Here is a 22,781-nt window from a genome sequence, read left to right on the forward strand (position 1 = left end):
CAATCATTTACAAGCTGTTTACAACATCCAATCACACTGACACTCACATTGAGCTGTCCTTAATTAGGTTTTAAATCAAGAGTGCTGTTAATCCACTTTAGAGTATGAAAACTCCCAGAGCATTTGCTTTATGTATACAATATCTTATGGGGCAACCATTTTGTTTACATTTCGATTATGAATTTGCCCTTTAACATATTCTTGTGTGGATTTTGAACAGTATTTCTGTACATTTAATAAATGGTCAAATATCTTATTTAACCAGCTGTTGTCAGAAGTGTCACTTTTACGCAGATAATTTCTGATATGAAAAAAGAGATAGACATCACAATAGTGTGCATTCAATATTGCACTCTGCTTAGTGAACCCTTTCAAAAGAAAAACATCTTCTGCAGCTTTTTTACTCTTGTATTGATTATACACTTTACAGTATGAAGGGACAGAATATATTGTGTTGCTTCTCCTCAGCCAGATTCAGTTTTATAGCAGTGGCAGGGAGGCGTAGACCTGCACTGATGTTGTTGGTGCTTTGTTTTCTCATTATAAAAGCTGTTATTCCCTGCCAGACCTGCAATGCCTCTGGAGGAAATGAAACCAGAAGTACTAAAAAAAAAGCTGATAATAAGCTGTTAAATAAAAACAGTGTGTCATCATTACTCACAAGTCTCAGGTTCATAAACTACAGTATACTTCACCACATCCATGGCTGAGGAATACAAATTAGCATACATAACAAGACAAGCAGGCTGGGGCAGTGTGAAATGAAATGTATCTCTGTGTGGGCTGATTAGTTGTAGTGGTGTCCAGGGACCAAAGAGACAACAGCTTGTTAATATACAGTAAATGTTCAAACTGAAGAGCTGGATCTTAAACAGAATGTTTTTTCACGGTGTTTGGTGATACCTTATATTGATTTCCATGCTTTAGGGTTAATGTGTTCAAACCCATTCGAATTAAGGTGTTATAACCTAGTATTTTATATGCAGATCAAGTAGCCTAATTTCACAAATGTCTGAGTTCTTAAGCAAATCTCCAGGGGGGCCGTGGTGTAATGTGTAGGGCTGTTCTGCCTGTGTAATGGAAAATATTGCGAACCACCTTACTACATCTACGTCCACGTCATTGCCAGATGCCAAAGAAAGGCATACACATAAATGACAAGGTGGCGCGCTCTGCAGCAACGTGTGTGCCCCTCTGTTTTCTCTGTGCGCGCTCTGGCCGCGCTACCGCGCAGCAATCAGGTGGTGAAGTGTAGCCTAACTTATTGCGGGCAGAATGCGCTTGAGAAAATGGGTCGAGAAGGGAGCGAAAACGGCAAATCATGTCGACGATAAACGCATCGAAACAGACTAGACCAGATTCGCAGCAATGAGCTCCACCTTTCCAAAATCTGAATCTACGACCTCCTTGCTGAAATCATCCTCGGCCGCGAGAAGACCTACACACCTCCCTGACCACACAGCAGAAAGCCGGAGAAGTCAGCATCACCATCAGCATCAGCACCAGCATCACCACCGTCCTGCTGCACTCCAGAGCAGCAGAAAACCCGAGGAGTCCTTCTGGCCGGCCGAATGCGACATCACTGCCCGGAGACCCTTGTGCCACCCCTCGCTCATCGGCACCCAGGAAGGTAGTAATAATGAAGCCACGCGGGGAAAGTGTAAGACACATGTACCTATCAGCCAAGTTCCCGACCTCCAGGAGCCAAACGGCGAGGCGGGCCGAGGTGTGAGGGAGCGCTGCAGATCATCCAAACCCACACACCGGCATCACCACCGTAGGAAACACCACCGGGAGGACCGTCCACCACCAGCAGGACCACCTGAACCTGGGCATCCACCTCGCTGTCACGCCCACACCCGCCCGATCCCCAGGGTGCCCTCTTTGTTGGACAGTAGCGACGACAGGGCTCCGCTTTGTGAGCCGAGAGACCATAAAGTGGGCAGTTTGACAAATAGCGGTGGTCAGGTCAGCAGTCCATCTCCGTCTTCGTGTTCATTGGTCCCGCTATCCAGCAGGTCCTCCCGTCGCTCTCGGAGGTCCAGTGCTGCTTCTTCTGCATCTGACATCAATTTACGCACCATCCTCAATTCACTCTTTGGGCAGGTAAGAAGCAGGTAAAATTAGCGTCTCCCCCAAATATTAGTTAAATTAATTTGAGGGGTTTTAATGTGTGACATACAGGGAAACTTTGAGGCCCCTGACGAGCTGTGACAGTGGCACCCCAAAACTTAATTTATGTCCAAATTACATGAATTGGTAGAGAATTGGTTATGGTTTGTAATAACAGAATAATAAACAGCTTAATTTAAAAACATGTAGTGCTTTACTGCGGTACTGGAGCTGGAGAACCAAACTTAAAGTGGTGCATTGTCACTAGCATATCAACAGAAACTGTGGCTTCAGACTTCACTGATGTCCTGTTTGAAATCATAATATCAATATACATTAATGCCCTGTGTGATGCAACCTGCAAACATGTCATTGCTGGAGAGGCTACACATTTATGTCTTATATAATTTGTAAATGCAGTATTACCTCCTACAGACCTGTTTAATCAGACAGCTGTGTCTCATTGGAGTGGATGTGCTGGGGTAGTAAACAATGATCTACAATGATTTCCATATTTCATATGAGAGAGTTGCAAGGACATATGTTTGATGTGCTAATGTGTATTTGGTCAAAGATAAACATATATATTCATTTCCTGCATCATTTCATTAGGAAGAGTGCAGTGATTGTTTTCTTTGAATGTAATTACTTTGATGTTCCTGACTTTGACAGAGACTCTATTTTGGGCCTTGAATCCATTTATGCAAAAGACATGAGTTCAGCTTAATAGGCTTGGATTGTTTTGTGAGATGTGATTTTGCATAATTTTCACTCATAGAGCTTAAATCTGTTTAAGCAAAGCTCCACCTTTCACTTAAATTCCTAACAATATAGCCTATTGTTTATTATGAGCATTTCCAGTTTATTTGCTTCAATGTGCTTTGTTTGGATTTTAATCTGATGATGAGTCAGTGGGTGTTTACGTATGTTGCAGAATTAGGAATCTCTCAGCTGTAAAAAGAAAAGTCCCAGTACAGGAACACGAAGATCACCCACTGTGGCTTCAAGAGAAAGATCTATGGTGCTTATAGTATGAAAGCCTGTTCTACAAATAACCTATGATTCAGTCAGCTAGCAGCTCTGTAAAAACATTAGTGTGACCTGAAAAAGGTCTTTGATGAGACAGCTAGATGGAGAGAAGTTCAATGATGGACAGAATTGTAACACATGAGCTCAGAGATGCAACCACTGCTTTTGGCATTTTGGCTGAACAAGGCATTCAAAGTGAACAGGATATTTGCTGCTCCGTCCTGCATTTTTTTTAAAAAGGCTAAAGGATGTGAATAGATGGGAATCAACCTGGGTGGGAATGATATATTTTTAAACGTCTATTAAGGGGAACAATGTCCGCACATATTTTTTGTACAGAAAAAAAGAAAATATCAATACTCTGATTTTTGTTGTGTTTTATCTGAAGATACACATTTAAGGATGTCTTGTCACAGTCTTTGTGTGTGTTTCTCTTTAGTGCCATGCGGCTGCAATAGGTCAGAGTGACCTTGTCTTTACCTGCACATTGATGCAAGTGTGTGTGTCTGTGTGGTGATGGTGGGAGGGGAAACAAAGGCACTTTCATAGGCAATCTCAAAGATGCAAATCGATTAATTATGTTACAACTAGAAGTGAGAGTTCAGGGAAGGAGGTCAGCCAGCCTGGAAATAGGTCATTACATAAAAAGTGTTCTTGTAAACTTGCCTGCTACAGCTTTTCATAGCACGAACGCAGCAAACACCTTGCGATGTGTGTGTGTGATACAGAAGCAACAGTTATTTGTCAGGTGCATGTTTGTATATTTCGCAACAGAAAAGCTGACAACCTTTAAAGCATGTATCTTGATTATTCTTATGTTTGGTAAAAGTAAATCTATGTTAAATGGACTGTCCTGGTCACAAAATAACTAACAGTTTGTTCAGTGTGACAGCTGGGTGAAATATCTCACAGACAGTGGATCACCCTCTTTTCCTTTAATAGGCATAATACTGTTTCCCTCCTTGGTCCACATCCCTCTCTCATTCACTTTATTACCCTCAGTCTTATTTGCTCTCCCTCTCCCTCTGTCTCCCTATCCTTGTCTGTATCACTATGTCATTTGAACTCTTACTATTGCTGCTTTCATTTACTCTAGAGTGCAGTACAGTGCAGTTCAAAGTTTTTTTTGTCAGCAGTAAGTTAGCTTCCCGGGCTTCATGGGTCTTGCTGAAACCAGAGTTTGCACTCCTCTCAAATTCCAAACTACAAATTTAACAGTGCAAAAGCCCTCATGGTCCTTTTTAGTGTCTCTTATGTCCTCTGGGATGGGAAATTGCTTAGACTGGCCTCTGAGAACGGTAAGAATCACCTCAAGTCTTTCTCAGTTTGTTTCATTTGTGGTGCGTTTAAAACAAGTGATTGTGTGCAGGTTTATTTTTTTATTTTATTCTTACTGCTTAAAGTCACAAAGGATGTTGGTGAAGCCAGTCAAGATAATGCAAAAACCAAATAGAAACGTGTGTTGTGTCTTCATGACATCTAGTGTTTGGGACACATCTTTGCAAAAATTATTCAGTTTGGGTTTAGATTATGGAGTTAGGAGTTGTAATTTCAACACTGTCTAATGTTAGTGGTTTGTATTGGAAACTTACATGTTCAGCCACTGTAAAGTTGTTGATGCTGCAGTTCATCTTCTTATTCTTATGTTATAGTAATGACTTTAGAATTGAGCAGACGTTTAGTATGCAGCCTGCGCTATTTTCCAAAACATAACATGTGCTTCCTAATGTCTTGAAAGCATAATGTATTTATGATCACAACATGTTTGGCCTGTTACCTTGCACTCTGGCACATCTTTTCTTAGCTTTTGAGTTATGTTTACTGTTCCTGTGACAGTGTATAGCTGTGAGGTGCCAGTCTGTACAATGTGGTACGTAAACTGTTATGACTGATGAGTGGAAAGTTGGCAAGATGCTTGTTTAATTGATGAATTTACCTTTCTGCAATGTTTTGAGATTTTCATCATTGGTTACATGCTTGTGTAAGACGTAGTTATACATAATTACAGAAAAGAACAGTTCTGTAGCTTTGAATTTAAAGTCTATATTTCTAAAATTGAAATCTAGTCTAGATTTCTAGTTAAAGCTCCTTTCTCATTTTGTACCTTTATTCCATTCTGCTCTGAAGATATGGATCTTTAACACTGTCTCTCCACCCCTCTGGAAAGATGCTCCAGGATGCTGAGAGGAGACTCAGAGCAGTGCTGTCTTGTGAGGTGATGGGCCAGGCAGGGTATCTGGGGCCTTATCAGGATTCCATTGTGTCCATGACACAAAACTGTGCTCTCATGAGCAACATACTGGGACAAACCTGTGTCTTCCTGAGCAAAGGCATGGCCAAGTGCAGGCAGACTGTACGTAAGTCTGAACAAACATCCACATTATCTATTTCTGTCTTTATTCGTTTCACTAAAGCTTACTTGGGTAGGATTTCTATTATTAAACAAACTGCAGTTTCAATGCTCATCACTAGTGCCTATTTTTCACTAGAAAGTATTTTTTTTCCACACTTGCTGCTTTTGACTGCTATCCTGCCTTCTACCAGCAGTGAACACACAGGTTTGGGAAAGGAGCCAGAAGGTCACAAATAACTGCAAAAATGTTTAGGAGCCAATGACAATGACAATTACAAAAACAATTCATCATTTAGCAGATGCTTTTATTCAAAGTGACTTCCAATTCACTTTCAGACAAGACAAGGCAACTGTGCAGTTCAGTGTCTTGCCCAGGGACAAAAGAAGAATAATATGTTACTTGAGCAGGCAGCCAGTTAACTTAGCTTTGCATCAGTAGGGCTCAGTGGCAAAGAGCTACAGTAAATCTCTGTCCAGAAAAAATCCCTCTACAGGTACCTCTAAAGTTCAGTATTGCATATGTTATGGCCTATTTATGTTTATTTAATCCATACAAAAAATCGATCTAACTATTTCTTGGCATGGGCCCAGTTACTTTCTGCTAATATTGTGTCCTGTTTTCAGTCATTATACTAGGCTAAGCTAACAAGCTTCCAGCTGTTGCTTCACATTCAGTGTAGGGACAAATATATTTCCTAAATGTCTAACTGTTTCTTACAACCCCTTTTACACAATCTGCAGATTTTTGTCTACATTTTTATATGGTTACTAAACAATGTAGCAATGAGCAGTAAACAGCTTAAAACCTTTATACTTAGATGTATCTGTGAAATCACCACTATAGTAGAAGTTTTTGCTCAGGCCTGGGACATGTAAGTAATGATGGATGATCAACTGACAGAAATGGACAGAGGAAGTGCTGATGGTGCCTGAGTAAATGGGTTGGACTGTACAGCTTTTTATGCTTTCATGGGCTCATGAGCCTCCTATGTTTTCTATGTCGGCGGTTCCGGTCAGACAGTTTTTGGGCCTGACGTCAGCACTTAGTGTTGTGTTTAGACTTCTTACTGCTCCTGCTGTTAACCCCTCGGGGCTCTGGGATATGTCTGCCTCTCTCACTCTGCCCTTTAAAGGTTGTGTTCATTGTAAGCAAGCCCGTAAAAAAATAGAAACAGTCACATTCTTCTGTGAACTTCAACATTATGGTTTCCAGTAATGCTGGATAGGATTTAGCCTAGGACATTTTGTTATCAAGATGTGAGATACTCCTAGTCGACAACTTGTACCTCACGGTGTTAAGTTCACAAGAAGGATTGTTATGGAGAAGATCGCTGATTTAGGTTTGGACATCACTCGAGTTACAGCGTTGTCAGGGGTATGTTTGCATGTAGATCATATACAGAAGAGTGTATTTGTTATGATAGCAGCTTCTTTGGGGTGTCGTAACTTTATTTTTCTACTGACTAATGATTAAATGTTATTTTTTAATAGGACCGAGAGCTGCGGCCAGAAGAAATGGATGGTAATTCTCTTTTTCTTAAAAATAGCTAAGCAGTGAAATCAAACGTATTTTGAAATAATTAAATTACATAGGTTTGTTAACAATATTACTCTGGTATTACCCCACAGAGTTGAGGGATGCTTTCAAAGAGTTTGACAAGGACAAGGACGGTTTCATCAGCTGTAAGGATTTAGGAAACTGTATGAGAACCATGGGATACATGCCCACAGAAATGGAGCTGATTGAACTGAGCCAGCAGATAAATATGAACTGTAAGGACTTAACTGTCTTGTGTAGCTTAGTAAAATGTTGTGCATATAATTGTATACACTATGTGTATTATCATTTAAAATTATCTGCCAAATTCCCTTTTTTTTCTTCAGTGGGAGGTCATGTTGATTTTGAGGATTTTGTGGAGTTGATGGGCCCAAAACTCCTCGCAGAGACTGCAGACATGATTGGCATAAAAGAGTTAAAAGACGCATTCAGAGAGGTAAGATTAAATTTACATACTTGTTGCTCTGTTCATGTTGTGTGCCTTTTAAACTATATTTTATACATTTAGACTAGACTTTAATGTTGTTTTAAATTTTTATGTTGTTTTTCTGCTTTTCATTTTCAGTTTGACACTAATGGGGACGGTGCCATTAGCACATCTGAGCTCCGAGACGCAATGAGGAAGTTGTTGGGCCAACAGGTACATAAACAACAATAATATGTAAAGAAGAGTCCCTAAATAATATTGTTTAAATAACCACTTAGTGTGGTGCTACACTCAATTTTTTTGCAGGTAGGGCTGAAGGAAGTGGAAGATATCCTAAGAGATGTTGACTTGAATGGTGATGGACTTGTTGATTTTGAAGGTAAAGAAAATATATGTCACCTATTTTGTAGAGCATGGTGCAGTTGTTACACTTTTGTTGTCATCGCCCCCTTCTCTTTTGACAGAGTTTGTACGAATGATGTCTCACTAAGATCATAAAATGATCTGTCTTGAATGTGAAGCTGTGTCCTTCGCAATACTTGACCAAGTACAACAGAGGACCTGCTGAGATCTTCTGAGCCATCCCAATCTGAATGACACTGGAATCAAACCTCGTTAAATGTTATGGAGCGATGACTCACCTCACACTTTTAATCAATAAGTGTTCTTCCTGAAAAGTGTCCAGTTCTAAAACTGAGGCAGAATTTGCTGTAGCCTAGCTGACGATTGTCCAAATTATGTTTTTGCACTTTAATTCTCACTAAATAACTTCCTGTGTGGATTGAGTGACAGTGTCTTGTCTCATCATCTACATGGTATAATTGTTGCTTATATGTTTCCTGGCTAAAGGAGGAGTGATTGTCTGTAGAAAAGATGTAAAAGGTCAGTGCACTGTTTGTTTTCACACAGCATGTGTTATATTAGAAACTGTAAGTGGAATGTCCTCTATGTGACGTTGGTGCTCCACCAATGAACCTATGTGGCAACATCACACCTGTAATTGTAACTGTGTGACCATCTGTGATTTTTCACTGTGCCCATCCAATCTGATAAAAGACTGTCTTATAACTACATGCAACAGAAAGGCCCTGATATTGATGAGAAACAGAAAATTTTAATACATTTAATATATGTAATTTATTACATTAAAAGCAATTAAAGAAAAATGTACAAAGATGCATAGCTCTTTTTCAAAGCCTAACACCAGATATACCCAAACAGACACTAGTCTTCTATAGTTGGTAACATCCTGAGCTCTTTTAGTGCTCACAGGTTTAAATATGTATAGCACTAAAAACAAATCTTTTTAAATAATCAATTTTCCCCTCTGAAATCATACAGTATGGACAACGTGTTGAACTGCATCTACAGTCGATGTGATGTACCGTATGTCAATGTCAATATGATTATAATTGTTGTAATGTTACACACATTTGTGCTGTTGAAGCAATTTTTATGCATGCCAAAGAAAGAGATTTGTTAAATTCATATGCACATTTGCATTTTTGTGGAAGTAAAAACAATTTTCGCCAAGGTAACTGTAGAAAAATAAAAGGTGTTTACATTTGAGCCCCTTTTTTCTGTGGTGAAACTGTCAAAGAAAATAGAGCAATAGAACAATAGATCATCATCAGTTTGTTATTATATTGTAGAAACTCAAACAAAAGTTTTTTACTTTGTAGTAAACTTTAAGTTTCAAACTACCTCTTGATCTTTTCAGTCTGTCTATAATTCCTGTCAAAATGTAGTTATCAGCATATTGGTATAACACTGTGTGCTGTCACAGAGGCTAGGTGCATTTTCCCAGCAGAAACACTGCAGAATCATCACTGTGCAAGTCATCAAATGTAAGTGTAAATACCTTTGCTGTGTCCATGTGTGACCTTTGATTTAATTATTTTGATTGCAGATTTGTTATACAATATAAACATGTAGTTACAAGTATTACAAAAGAAATTAAATGTATTATAAAGACATACTCCTTGCTTCATTTGAGCAGCAGTGAGAGAGTAGGCCACTATTTAAAAGCACAGAAATAGCCAATTACTGTATTTTACTGACATGCTCCAACTGAAAGTAGTTTTTGGTATCACATTATTGCCAGTAAAATACGAAACAGTAAAAATTGTCAGTTCTAGATTTTTTTGGATTTAGAGAGAATAGAGACAACGGTTGCAGGCACAGCAACACCCACAATAACGAGTACCTGCCTCTGGGCCACTTCTGGAGAGACATTGTTGCAAGCAGCAGAATTTATAGGGTTTTGTTTAAGTTAAGATCCTTATCAAAACATCATGACTTTGTAGTAGATTTCTGTCAATGTATTTTAAAATCTACAGAACCAACGCTAAGCAATCACACAACTGTAATTATGCTTTATGTTAAGGATACTAATTTTACTGTATTTTTACCAATGCTGTGCCTGGAAAAAAACAATCATGAAACACCTTCAATCTGTAGAGGATCTGTTGTTGCCATAGCAACTATCTCCATTCTTTGTTTTTTAATTAACTTTATCATCATTATAGTAAAGGTAATACAACAAAGACACCTAATGATAATAATAATAACAGCAAACCCAGGGGAGACACGAAAAAGATAATTCAAAAATCAAACAAATAGAAAATAATTACACACAATAACCATCATACAAATAGGCCTTCTGTATTGATACATTCGTGTAACAGTTCCAAAACCTTGCCTTTTTACACAAGAAGAGATTTGCCTGTGCCTTTTGACATCATTTTTGAAAACTGAGAGTTAAAGTAGGAATGATATATGTGATATTTAGCTACAAGTAAAAATTGAATTTTCTTTCTTTAATAAATATATCCAAAAATAACACTTTCAAATCTCAGTGACATTTGTTGGAATATACAGGAAATTATGTTGATAATGTCCTTCCACAAAGTTTTGGATTAGTCACGTTACCAAAATAGGTGATAAATATCCTCAATTTGAAGATTACAAAAGAAACTGTGTCAATGTTTTCCTTGAATCTTTTCACGAGTTTCTTTCATGGGCAGCGTCTGGGAATAAGCATGTACATCACCTATTTTTATGTTTTATATACTAAATATCTACACATTTGTTCCAATACACAGTGGCACCTGGTACTTATACAATTTTGCTAAGAAAAACGGAATTTTCTTTTAATAAAGATGGAAAGCAAATCTTATTAGTTGTTTCCATTAAATTACAGCACAGTATAGCCCCCAAGTCTCTATTTGGAAAGCCTGCGATTGTCGTAACGAGGCCTGAGTGGATGGCGTCAAACACTGCCACAAACTACATTCATTCCTTTCTGGTCAACTCTGGAGTGCACCGTGTGCGCGCTGCGTTGGACTCTCCTGATTGGCCAAGACTCGGAGCATACCATACCAGCAGGAGGTGGGGGATGGAGGTTTCTTGAGCAACACGTTTGACATTGTAGTGTTATCAAAGGTTACACACATATTAACCCAATAAATAAAAAAACGTGTGAACTATTTAAGCTAGCTAATTTACTGCTGTAAGTGTGAGTAGAACAAGTAACTGATTTGACACTGATTATTATAAGTCCCCCCTAGTTAGTTCGTAGTGAATGGTGATTAGGGGAAAGGAAACTGTCTATATTAACAATATAAGGCAAATGACGAATGATGGGATTAAATATAGTGACTAACATTGTAGAAGGGACCATTTAACAGGCTTTTATTGTCTTCATTTAAGTACAATGAGTTCCTTGCCCTTGGTTGCGCCCATATCTCACTTTTAAACTTTTTTATAAACTTAAATCTTAACCAGCTCAACAATGTAAATGGTAACTATTAGATTTTGACCATCAAGGATCAATGTTTGGTTTTCCATTCCGTCTACAGAAGGGCGTGTTTTCCCAAACTGCGATTGCTGTCAAAAATGCTAAAATCATGTCTCACAAACAAAGCCTCACAATGCTCACTTGACTTGGACAGAGGACAGATGTCTGGCCGGTCTGTCAGGCGAGGTTACATTTTTTTGTAGAAACCATTTGTATTTATGACCTTTGAATATTCTTAATAAATATATTAAAAGACTTTCACCAGTATAACACAGTGGTGAGGTGATTGGTCGATTCAATGAAAAATCGTTTATTGGTTCAGAGTATCTCAACAGGAGGATGTAATTCGACAGAGGATCTGTCATTCATTGGCCATATGTTAGGTAGCGCTGGCCCGCCTCCTGCAAACTGGCAGCGGCTCCAGCTAGCAAAGGAAATGATAGTTTGTTGTACACATTGAATGAAAGTCTGGCTTTGCTACTAGCAAGTGAGAACATCTGCACGTAGTAAGGTTATCATTCAGTGTAGCTAGAGAATTTGGGCACCTAGTTAGACTGTTAGCAGGGTTAAGTTGGACACTGGAAAAGATAGATTGAAGACACTGGTGAAAGGGGAAGGTGAGATACGTTTGTGTGAACATTAGCCTGGTTTTTCAGGGACCAAGTATTTCTGGTTAGACAGGTAGGTTAGCCAGCTAGCCTAACGTCACTAGCTGCTATTTTATCGCCTTTTGCGGCGTTACTCTAATTAATACAGATTATTTTAGTCAAAATGTACGTTATGTCAGTAATTTTTAGGGGTAAGATTTGTTAACAGTTGAAGTGTCATTTCTAAATCTGTGTTTTTGCGCTAATGCTACTGCCGGTATTACTACTGCTGCCGTTAGCATACTGGCTAACTTACAGATATCACGTTGCATTTCATCTAGCCTAGACAAGCCTGTTAGCTCCTCGCTCTAGCTAATAGTAAATGTTACCACATGTGGAAGGGGCACTTCCATGCAGAAAATTAGTCTATGCCACAAGCAAGCAGATGTAGACGATGTCTGTCTCACTTTCTGTGTTTAGGACCAAGCTGTGTGGGGCAATGCAGCGGGTCACGGCGCAGCTCGTCGCTGGGCTGGTCGCAGCGGTGCTGTTGCTGCTGGCAGAGCAGTGTTGGGCTGACGGCGGCGGACCCAGCCTTGCTGAACGAGTTATATGGGCTGTAAATGCTGGGGGTGAAGCGCATGTTGACGTGCATGGTATTCACTTCAAAAAGGACCCACTAGAAGGGAAGATTGGTAAAGGTAAGATGATATTATAGGCGCTAAATTGCTAATTTGAGCGTGTGTTTTGTTGGGCTTGTGATGTGGCTGATTGACATCGTGAAGGTAAAAAGCATTTCAGTCACGGACATTACCACCAGAAACCTCAGCATGATCTGGCTTCCGCAAGTAACCACAAACTAACGAGGAGTCAGCATAGTGGACTACAGCTCCACCCCTCTCTGCATGTAGAGGAAGCCGGTGGTGACATGATCCAACTGACAGAACAAAGTCGTTCCTGGATCCACTTATGGAGCAGAGATACTGTAGCTGCAAGTTGTAGTGGGCATAATGTGGTAACATGCCATTTGAAACGCAAAGGGACTGTATTTCACTGGGGGTAGGAAAAGGTCAGGGCTTGCGCAATGTGGTGTCCTGCGTGACATAAAGGACGCCTTCACCGATTTTGAACTTTCTTCTTTTGGATCTAGTTTTGGTAGTACATATAAATAAATGCTATTATTATTGTTATTATTATTATTATTGTTATTATTATTATTATTATTATTATTATTATTATGTTACTCATACTATGGAGTTTTTTAATTATAGTAAACCTGCTTTTTCAAAGCTCCCCCAGATGACATCATCTGAACACCCAATGATGAAAAACTCCTCCAGGTGTAGTGTTTCAGCTAGAAGCATACAAATATTTTGATATAGAGGAAAGTTTAAAAGCATTAATTTACATTTAATGTACATCAACTGAAGCCATAGAAAATAAGTTGAAAATTGGTGAAGTTGTCCTTTAAAACATGATCACTTCGCCAATAATGCAGCAATCACTGTGGTGTTGTGAGCAAAGTGTTCACTGAACCTGATGCTATTCTTCTCTGTAGCATCTGATTATGGGGTGCGCCTGCCAATATTGCGCTCCAGTCCAGAGGACCAGATTCTGTACCAGACAGAGCGTTACAACGAAGACACTTTTGGATATGATGTTCCCATTCGTGAGGAAGGAGACTATATATTAGTTATGAAGTATGCAGAGGTATACTTTGCCCAGTCACAGCAAAAGGTATGGCTAATAATGAATCAGACAATTTTTAGTTTTGTGTGTTTATTTAAATGTAAAATTTTAGTTTTCATCTTTACAGTTACAGTTTGAATCAACATTTGTGTACCGAGCACATTATTTAATGCTTCATTTAACTTTTCTAGTATTAGGGGTTGCCATGTTTTTACGTTCAATTGACATTTCACTGCACATATGTATTCAGACAGAACTCCAGGATTTGTTTGAAAACTCCCCAGTGTTCATGGCGCCATGCATGTTAGGCTGTGTGTGGATCAGTTAATGATAATTGCTGATTTGGGAATATTTTTTCTAGGTGTTTGACGTCCGTTTAAATGGACATGTGGTGGTGAAAGACCTGGATATCTTTGAGCGAGTGGGTCACAGCACTGCTCATGATGAGATTGTGCCTTTCTCTATTCAACGTGGCAAGCTAAGCGTGCAAGGAGAGGTGTCCACTTTCAATGGCAAGCTCACTGTAGAGTTTGTAAAGGTGAGCTGTTTTTAATTGGAATTAAGAAGTGTTCTTCATTCTGAGAAGAAAGTGATTTTACTTTTTGAAATATTTATGTATAAAACCATGTTGTTATTTAGTTCTTGAGTTGTTTATTTATGTTCTTCATGGCACAGTGTTATTATTTTGAATGAAAATATCCCATTGTGAGCATCGGACAAAACATTGGACCAACAACTTTATTATTTTATTAAAATTTTTTAATAGATTTTTTTTTTTTTAATATTGACTTTTTCTTTTTGCCCCACATTTGAAATTTTCCCACCGTGGGATGAATAAATGCCTATCTTAATCTTATCTTAAAGTTTTCTTATCTTATAAAAATTTATAATTAAGCAGAAGAACATTTGTGGCACAATACCTTTTTTGGCTTAAGAAAAGAAACGTCCAGTATTGCTAGATGAAAGCAGAACACATCATATCACCCCTTTAGTACTTTTGCATATTAACCTGCATTCATTACTGATTTAAGCCCTTTTGAAAGTGTTACAGTTGTCACTAGTTAAACTTAGTAGAACTGCTGTCGTGACTTATGGAAACTACATATTTACATAATGAACTTCCGTCTGAATAAGACTGTTGACAGTAAGATTAAGTGTGTGGGGCCTATGCAAATGACTGACAACAGTGCCAAGTCTGGTTAATCATATTTGTTCACTTGTCATGTACTGCAGCTGCTAACTTTATTTCTCAACACACTGTTTGTAAATCATGTTTCAAATTCTTCATGAGTGGTCACTTTTTTCTTTTCGGTTTCTCTTAGATGTGGTTGCTGCAATTTTGTAATCTAGATTTTAAAATAAAAACTAAAATAGTTGTTTAGGCCACACAAAGTTGTGCTGTTACATATTATTGACTTTGAAGTTTGTAACTTTGCTTAAAATAAGCTATGAGGCTCAAAAATCAATCATTCTTAGGCAGATAAAACAGTTGCTGACCCACTACTGTTGTTGTGATGATGTTAGTAATTGTTTCACTTCCTTCTTGGTCACATTCCTATTCCCTGATAATACATTTTCCATGTTCAGAACCTGCAGCAATAGTGTTAGTTCAAGTGTGCCTCCCCCATATTTTTTGCACCACTGCATTTAATAAAACATCATAGTCAGATATCAGTACTGATTAATGTTCTGTAGGCCACAGGAATATGTTTTGGTTTTTGGTTATTTGTTTTATTTGTTTTATGTTTTTTTTTCCTGTCACAATTATTGACCCTTCAAGCTCTGTGTTGTAGCAAACAAAATATTATCTTAGTGGGTTTGTAGAACAGTTCCAGGTGTAGGATACATTTGCTGGGTGACATGCTTCCAAAAAAATTTTTACTGGATTGACCTACTTTTAATCACTGGACATCGTTTTTTTTTTTTTTTAAACACATTAAACTATTCAAACAATAAAATGACAGGATTCAGTCATAGGTGTTTTTGTTTAGTCCTTTCCACTTGTCCAGCAGAAAGCCACCTGCTTAACTCCAATTCAAGTCTTTATTCTGTCGTATTTAACGAAGAGCGTGCCACCCTTTTTATATCAAAGGGAGTGTTGCAGGAAGTAAGGGAGCTTTAACCACATCACTTTTAATTAATCACTTCAGTGTGCTACAAAAAGGTTTTGTTATAAATGTTTAGCTTTATTTGTTTGAATATACTGATGTTGTTTTATTTTGTTTTTTGTAGGGATATTATGACAACCCCAAGATCTGCGCTCTGTATGTAATGAAGGGGACATTAGAAGGTGAGTTTTGAGACTCTAAACATTCTGCAAACATTTAGGATTTAAACCACGGTGTAGTTTCCATTTGTAGATCACTTTTACAGTGATCTAAAGCCATTGTCCTTCTGCTCTTTAAAGCACCATCCAATGAGCTTTGAAATATTTGGGTGAATTAGAACAGATAATAAACAGTTCAGTGGTCACATCATCCGTAAATACAAACAGCCAATTCTCTTAACATGCCAACACCATACCTCTACCTGCAAAACGTCCGATATCTTTTTGTTACTTGACAGATGTACCAAAACTTCAGCCTCACCCTGGGTTGGAGAAACATGAGGAAGAAGAAGAAGAGGAGGAAGATGGTGAAGGAGGTGATGAAGGTGGGAAGAAAAAGGTCCCCGCTGGATCCAAGTATAGGGTCCAGTCAGGCCCCCGAACACCAAACCCTTATGCCGCTGACAACAGCAGTCTAATGTTTCCCATCCTTGTGGCGTTTGGGGTGTTCATCCCTACACTGTTCTGCCTTTGTCGGCTGTGAGCCTAAATTAGCTGTCAAGGAGATGCCAGGAGGACAAGACAGATGTGAGACTATGACAAGAAAGAGAGGGACAGAATGGGGGGGAGGGAGGTCAAGGTATCAACAACAGTATAGGTAACAGCATACACTGAGGACTGAGAACTAAAGGCTTGGAGAAATTCACAACGATGGAGGACAAAGACAATTTTTTTTGGAAAGCCACTGAGAGATGAAGCAAACGCTGCTGTCTAAATTGTTCCGCTGAGGGAGAAAACAAGCAGATGTAGGAAGGGTATGCTGTGCGCTTCTTTGTGAATGTGTTTCACATCCACCTCTGCTGACTCTTTTGAACAATGTTAGTCATTTCCACTCAGAGACTGGGCAGGATTTACTGATGCCAGTGTCCACTGTTTGAAACCACATTTCAGCAGCTATGAGATGCTCAGGAGTGATTTGGTCTGGGCCTGTTTTATAAACAAAAAGCATTGTTTTATACTGGTTGGGGCAAGGAAGCACACTCTGTTCAACACTCCTGCCCAGTATTTGATCAAACATGGTCAAATTGGGAAAAGGTGCTTGTTAGAAATCAGTAAATAGAATAGAAACCATAAGTCAGTTAGTGGAAACACAGTTGTCATTCTTCCCAACTTTTTTTGTGACTTTCCACTCAAATCTAGTTAGTCTACATTGATGTGCCATCCTCTGCCATAAGATTTTAAAAGAAGAGAGTAAATTGTGTTGAGCCCACTGTGTAGCTGGGTGGATTATTCACTGTCTGCTGTCTTAAGTCGGCTTGCCTTCACAAAATATAGGTTGGGTTTCACAAATTTGTCAGTGGTGTGTGGTGATGCATAAACGTCTTCTGCATTGTTCCACCAAAAACTATTTCAGGGCCATAAAAAGTGTCAACGGTGAAGACAATTAGTTTTTGTTTGTTTGGTTTTTTTTTGTTTTGGAGGGTGGATTCATATTACACTTCAGACATTATAAGGTGAGAATGTTAAACCATCAACCGTTTATTTCAGTAAGCAACACCACACTGGCAGTTAGTGGAGACAATGTTTATGCTGTGAAATGCTAAAGCTCTAGTGATTTTTGGGATATTTACATCGCTGTATTTTATAAGATCTTTGACTTTTAGGTTCATTCATTAATCATGCATGTCTGCCTTTTGGTTTTGCCAAAGAATTCATTTTTTCCCCATGAGAAAATGAAAACTTGGTTGCCTGCTTTGATGAGTGGCCTGCTAATTCAATTCTGTTGAACCATTTAATAAGTAGTATAGTTGGGCGTGCATCACCAAAACATTTGATTTACAAAGTAGAAAACTAGTTTTTCTTGTTTTGTTTTTTTTAATACAAAGTTGTTTCTAAGGTTCATTCACCTGCAGTAAGAAATGAGAAAGCACAATGGTATAAGTAGAAAATCAAATGTTTACTACCTGTTTTACATCAGTTATTTTTTTTTTTTATTTAATTTTTTTATTTTTATTTTTTACATTTTTCACTCAGCCTTTTCAGAACTTTCTAATATGGTCTGTACCATTTTTGTTAACTCAGTGTGAACTTTCATTGCAATTAAGCTACTTGTTCTGGTCCTGATTTAACACACACGGGGGAAAAAATGTAATTGTATATGACTCCAGTGTGTCTTAGTTTCAGCTTTAGAACAATGATGTCCTTTGCTTTCCATGTAAAATGAAAAGCAGCTTTGTTCTTTATTTGGGGTTGTGTTGTGAGCCCGCCCATTTATGTATCTAGTTTCATCCCTTAGGTGCACAGCTCTATTTTAAGAACAATTTGTAACTTTGCCTGTTTCACTAATGCGTATTAAATGTCCCCAACTTCTCCCTGCCAGTATTGCTGTTACCATATGCAGTACTTGAAAAACGGTTAATAATTCAGGTGTTGTGTATCCTTCGTCGCGCCTCTGTTCTCCTTCCCATTTTGATTGATGGCAGACGAGAAGAGACAGAAATTTTACAGACAGTTGTGGGAGAGCAGTTTTTTGGGGTTTTGCTGTTTTTATTTTTTTAAGTTTTGACTTCAACTCATATTTAAGGCATACAAGCACCTTTGTCTTATTGGGGAAAGATGCAACAATTTCATTAAATTCAACACCAAAGTCGCCATGTTCTGTCCTAAGTCTACACAGCTGCGTGTGTATATAAGGTACAAGATGACGCTTTTTATCATATGTGACAGCTGTTTGTTTTCATCACTTTTGCGTTGCAGTTGGGTTGTTCAAGACTTTGTGGCCCTTCTTCTGGGCAGGAAAAAGGTTGTTGGTAGTGGATAGACACCAGGTGAACTGACTGTTAAAGTCAAACAAATGAGATTGTCTGAAAATGTGGGATCTTCCATTCTATTATATATAATTTAATTCAGAGAGGGGCTGATCTGGAGATGTTTTAAAATATGCTTGGATTTCTATGTTTGAATTATTTCCTCAGGATCTGTTTTGTTTTGAGTTTTTAAAACATGTTTTATTGGTGTGACATTTTGCACTGCCTTGTATTTGAAAATTGTCGTTTTGTGTTTGTGTTGCCTTGAATTATTGAATACATTGTGCTTTACCATAACTAGCCTTGAGAATGCTTTTCTGTTGCGTATCTAATCAGTCTTTTCTCTGTTAAACACACTTTTCAGGGCTAGATTTTCATTCCACACAAACAGCTGTTAAGAGTAAGGGACACCTGTCTGTAGAACTTGTATTCCTCAAGTCTGCCATTAACCTCAAGTTTCAAGGAGTAAAGCCAGTCAAAAACCTGTGGAAAGGTTTGTTAGAGAATGTGCCCAGCACTTAAACAGACGTGTTTAGCTCCTCACCAGCCTTTCTCAGACATGTTATTGTCAGTGCATCTCACAATTAAATGAACTGGAGTGGAATGAAGATCTACTCTTGGGTTGTTGTGATGGGTTTTACTTTTTTTTGTTTGTTTGTTTCCACGTGAGAACCAAAGAATTGTTACTCCATCAAAATTCTCAGTGTCCTAACAAGACACTAAAAGTTCCTAACTTCTTTTTTTTCTGACCTGGTGAAGCAGTGAATAAACCAGGGGAAGCAAATCTGTCATGCCTTGTCATCAGTTTATTTTTTATTTTTTGTGTGTTTTCCCCAGTGATGGCACCTAACCTTGAAATGTCCATCCTAAGAGTTGTTTAATTGCTCAATAATTAATGTAAATTAGTTTAAGGTGACCATTTTTCAATTGTTTTTCAATTGTTCTAATTTTCAAAAGCAGCTGAATACATGACATGAATTTAAACTGTGACAAATATGAACAGCTAAACATCCAACATCTAGGCAGCAAGCCACAAACAAGTTCTGCCACCAATCACACCGTATGAGTGAATGAGACGGTGTGTGTACTTTAACTATGAGTCCTGTGTAGATATACGTGTGTGGGATAAATAAAATTGCTTTTCTGTGGGCTGTAGGCAGCAGCAGGTGGACTGAGAAATATATTCAAGACCCCTCATCTTACTTAGATGTGGCAAATATCTGCAAAATGGCAAATGCTGTCTCTTTTTAATAAATGTGCTATTTTATCAGAATGTTCCTGGTGTTTTATTTGACTCAGACTCAGTTGCTATTGAATATATTGAGGTAACCTGGTAGTTTAACTAACTCTTGTGGTAAATGTGCATCCTAGAACTACTGTGCTTGTGAACCCACATTGGGTGTCGTATTTTGGTATTAACTCCATGGGTTTCCAGAGGAGTAGTTGGAGATAAATTTAGTTGGTTCACGGCGCATGTACATGTTTGTTCAGGTGTCTTTTTTTCCATCTTTTCCCACCAACTGTAAAAACTTATAGAGCCACATGTCACAAAGGTGTTGGGACCAGAGTAGCACAGCTGAACAAAGTAGACTGAACCATGGCTGAACTGATTGTTACCACATTTGTTGTAAGACATTGTTAAATGGATTTTTAATAAACACAGAATGACTCTATAAACCTAAAACATATTGTACTAACTATTTACATATATATTTAACACAGCATAACAATAATTTAAAAAAGTTGACAATCAAGTGCATTATTTTCCCCTACATTTTCAGTGGAGGAAAAAAAAAAAACTAATTCAACATATGCCATGTTTGCAGTCCAGTCTCCAGTTTAGTTTCATTTGTGGTATAAAGCCAGGAAAGGTGTGTGTGAGAGATGAATTCCACCAGTTCTGCATGACACCCCCGATCCAGCCTGACTACAGCCCAGGACCAAGCCCAGCTCCACAACAGGCATCCTATTGGCAACCTCATCCCCCCACATGTCACCATCAGTGTCCTGCAGAGCATGAAGAGCAGCCCTTTCTCCAGGTAGAGCCCCGCTGGAAGAAAGAACCACCCGCCGCATGTTCACCAAGCTGGGACCCTTTCGAGCACCACCTACTGCCTCCTGCAGACTCTGGAAAAGAAACAGAAGATCCATTCTCAGCTCCACCGTGTTGCCTCGTGACCACGAATTGTACCTACAAAAGGCGAGAGACAACAGGATTACAACAAGGCCAGTAATTCCCATTTGTTCCACAATTTGCTTTTGTCCTTGAAGGCCTTTGGACTGCAATGAAATATTTATGTAAAAACAATAATAATATTGAGAGTAGAGGTTTTACCTTGTAGGAAGGTTGTGCTTTGCCATGAACGGAAGCATAGGATGGATGTCCAGATGTTGTGGGTTGGTAAGCTGCAAGTGAAGCTCAACCCTCACAACGGTCAATGATAAAATCTCTCTGGTGAGAAGGAACTCCACGGCTGTGTCTGAGGAGAAGAAAAGGTAAAAATAGTTTGTCGATCACACAGCAGTTTCGATTCAGAGCAGCACACACAGTTGTATCAGGCTCCATGCTGATAAATCCCTGGGATCAGTAAAGAATCACCACCACGGATGGTATGTTTTCACTTCTAATACCTTGTTATTCTGACAGCAGGACAGCTCAACAATTCTTGCCAGGGCATTAAGTCAGCTAAGACTTATTTGTATGCAGATAGCCCTGCCCTCTATACAGCTAAATTAATCAAGCCACTAAAGTGCTCCAAACTGCTTTTCAAAGCCATCAGCTTTCACTTCTACAACTAAAGGGCCAGAAAACATTATTGCAGTGTTTTTCACATGACTGACTAAAGCTTTGATCTTTTATCTGCTAATTTTGTACTAATTCATCTCTATGTCCTTAAATACAGAGATCTTGAATAGGTATGTATCCAAATGCCTTTTTTTAGTCAATGACATAACAATAGTCACCCCTGAATTTTGAAAATCTGAAATCAGTTCTTCTTGTTCGTTAGTCCTCAAGTTACACACGTATTGGTTTTCATTTGGAGACCTAAAATCGACTTGAAGGGTCGATCCTAACTTAAATTTGATCAAAGGCACAAATACCAGCGAGCGCCGGGTTTAGCAATTTCCAGGCCTTGTGGAGACACCACTTTCTTTGGTTACTGCGCTATATTTGATCGCATTAACTACACAGAAATAAACCTGATCTTCAGTTGTTGTTTTGTGGCACTTTCCCTCAGTGTCCCACCTGTGTCTCTTTAAATATAATAGACAAATTGATTTAATTCACTTTCTCACCTCCACTCAAGACGCCTTGAATCCCTTTTACGCTTCTGCAATTTTGTCCTTCCTGACAGCAGTGGTAAACCCGTCGGACAAAGTTGAAAAGAGATTTTCCTGGAAAGACCTGTCCCCGGAAAGTTCCCGGGTGAAAGGGACGAACACGAAGTTGCAACATTGTTGCATTATCCTCATGAGCATGTTGTGTGTTTTCCAGCCAAGGTGCCGCCAGCTCTGCGCATCGCTCCCGGTGGGTCTCCATCATCCCGCGCCTCCACGCATCCGTAAATAAAGTTGATACAGAGGTTTCATCTGCAGGTTTGGGCAAAGGTGACAGAAATTCCTGCATGTGTACTGCGCGACCAAATACGCCAGTGTCCACTGTCAGCGTCGTGAGAAGATATATAGCAATCCAAATACGGTACGAGGAGGCCATGGTTATAGTCCTAAATCCTTAACTCTGGGCCTTCAGTGATGAATAACAAGTAGCTTCTCTGTTGTGCCAATTCTCCAACCGGTTTGCCTGCTATATATCCCACTGACAATAGGGACATCTTCACACTTACAATTTGAATCCAGACCCTCCTCTCAGACCCTGCCCCTCTTTTTGTTCGTGCCCATTCTCTCCCCACTGCTTCCTTTCAGCGCGCCTGCATAACGAGGCGCCCCAAAGAGCGCCAGCCCATCTATTCACATTCAGCTACTTAGCTAATGACCCTAATTGCTACATACTTGGACCATCAAGGACGATCCCATTTACAACACATGTAGCATTCAAACCTTTAAACACAACACGTGAACATTTTATGAACACATCTTTGTGCACGTCCCCCTTCAGTCGTTCGTATCCACACTGAAAACAGCCACTAAGGACT

At 39.0% G+C, this 22,781-nt stretch overlaps 3 protein-coding genes across 7 annotated transcripts; 2 read left to right on the forward strand and 1 right to left on the reverse strand.

Moving 5' to 3' along the window:
* The first annotated feature begins 35 nt into the window (after positions 1-35).
* Positions 36-9,048, forward strand: cabp1a (calcium binding protein 1a). 5 transcript variants are annotated; one of them, XM_067521407.1, is made up of 8 exons: positions 3,958-4,439; positions 5,309-5,494; positions 6,986-7,016; positions 7,124-7,267; positions 7,379-7,488; positions 7,618-7,692; positions 7,786-7,858; positions 7,944-9,048. In XM_067521407.1, the coding sequence occupies exons 1-8, from the start codon at positions 4,299-4,301 to the stop codon at positions 7,967-7,969; spliced, it is 786 nt and encodes a 261-aa protein (XP_067377508.1). In that variant the 5' UTR covers positions 3,958-4,298; the 3' UTR covers positions 7,970-9,048. The 5 variants fall into 5 exon arrangements, with proteins under 5 accessions (XP_067377507.1, XP_067377508.1, XP_067377509.1 ...); XM_067521408.1 differs by having other exon boundaries at positions 3,969-4,439; positions 5,269-5,494; XM_067521406.1 differs by lacking the exons at positions 3,958-4,439; positions 5,309-5,494 and adding an exon at positions 36-2,106.
* A 2,619-nt stretch (positions 9,049-11,667) lies between these two features.
* Positions 11,668-17,693, forward strand: mlec (malectin). Its single transcript, XM_067521097.1, has 6 exons — positions 11,668-11,895; positions 12,346-12,566; positions 13,424-13,602; positions 13,916-14,092; positions 15,787-15,844; positions 16,120-17,693. Exons 2-6 carry the CDS (start codon positions 12,365-12,367, stop codon positions 16,362-16,364), a joined length of 861 nt encoding a protein of 286 aa, XP_067377198.1. The 5' UTR covers positions 11,668-11,895; positions 12,346-12,364; the 3' UTR covers positions 16,365-17,693.
* Positions 17,694-19,361: 1,668 nt separating this feature from the next.
* On the reverse strand, positions 19,362-22,764 carry si:ch211-170d8.2 (uncharacterized protein LOC571755 homolog). Its single transcript, XM_067521096.1, has 3 exons — positions 21,925-22,764; positions 20,963-21,107; positions 19,362-20,818 (listed from the first exon to the last, which is right to left on the reverse strand). The coding sequence occupies exons 1-3, from the start codon at positions 22,340-22,342 to the stop codon at positions 20,473-20,475; spliced, it is 909 nt and encodes a 302-aa protein (XP_067377197.1). The 5' UTR covers positions 22,343-22,764; the 3' UTR covers positions 19,362-20,472.
* Positions 22,765-22,781: the final 17 nt, after the last annotated feature.

Source organism: Channa argus, chromosome 11 (genome assembly GCF_033026475.1).
Source record: "Channa argus isolate prfri chromosome 11, Channa argus male v1.0, whole genome shotgun sequence".
In the NCBI taxonomy this organism is placed as follows: Eukaryota; Metazoa; Chordata; class Actinopteri; order Anabantiformes; family Channidae; genus Channa; species Channa argus.

Excerpts from the sequence above, each read along its gene's own strand:
- cabp1a (XM_067521406.1), top strand. The coding sequence starts at position 1,369 with ATGAGCTCCACCTTTCCAAAATCTGAATCTACGACCTCCTTGCTGAAA. Across the intron at positions 7,268-7,378 it reads CCAGCAGATAAATATGAACT|TGGGAGGTCATGTTGATTTT; the intron begins GTAAGGACTTAA and ends TTTTTTCTTCAG. Across the intron at positions 7,489-7,617 it reads TAAAAGACGCATTCAGAGAG|TTTGACACTAATGGGGACGG; the intron begins GTAAGATTAAAT and ends TTTCATTTTCAG.
- mlec (XM_067521097.1), top strand. The coding sequence starts at position 12,365 with ATGCAGCGGGTCACGGCGCAGCTCGTCGCTGGGCTGGTCGCAGCGGTG. Across the intron at positions 12,567-13,423 it reads AGAAGGGAAGATTGGTAAAG|CATCTGATTATGGGGTGCGC; the intron begins GTAAGATGATAT and ends TCTTCTCTGTAG. Across the intron at positions 15,845-16,119 it reads AATGAAGGGGACATTAGAAG|ATGTACCAAAACTTCAGCCT; the intron begins GTGAGTTTTGAG and ends GTTACTTGACAG.
- si:ch211-170d8.2 (XM_067521096.1), bottom strand. The coding sequence starts at position 22,342 with ATGGCCTCCTCGTACCGTATTTGGATTGCTATATATCTTCTCACGACG. Across the intron at positions 21,108-21,924 it reads TCAAGGCGTCTTGAGTGGAG|ACACAGCCGTGGAGTTCCTT; the intron begins GTGAGAAAGTGA and ends TCTTCTCCTCAG. Across the intron at positions 20,819-20,962 it reads AAGCACAACCTTCCTACAAG|GTACAATTCGTGGTCACGAG; the intron begins GTAAAACCTCTA and ends CGCCTTTTGTAG.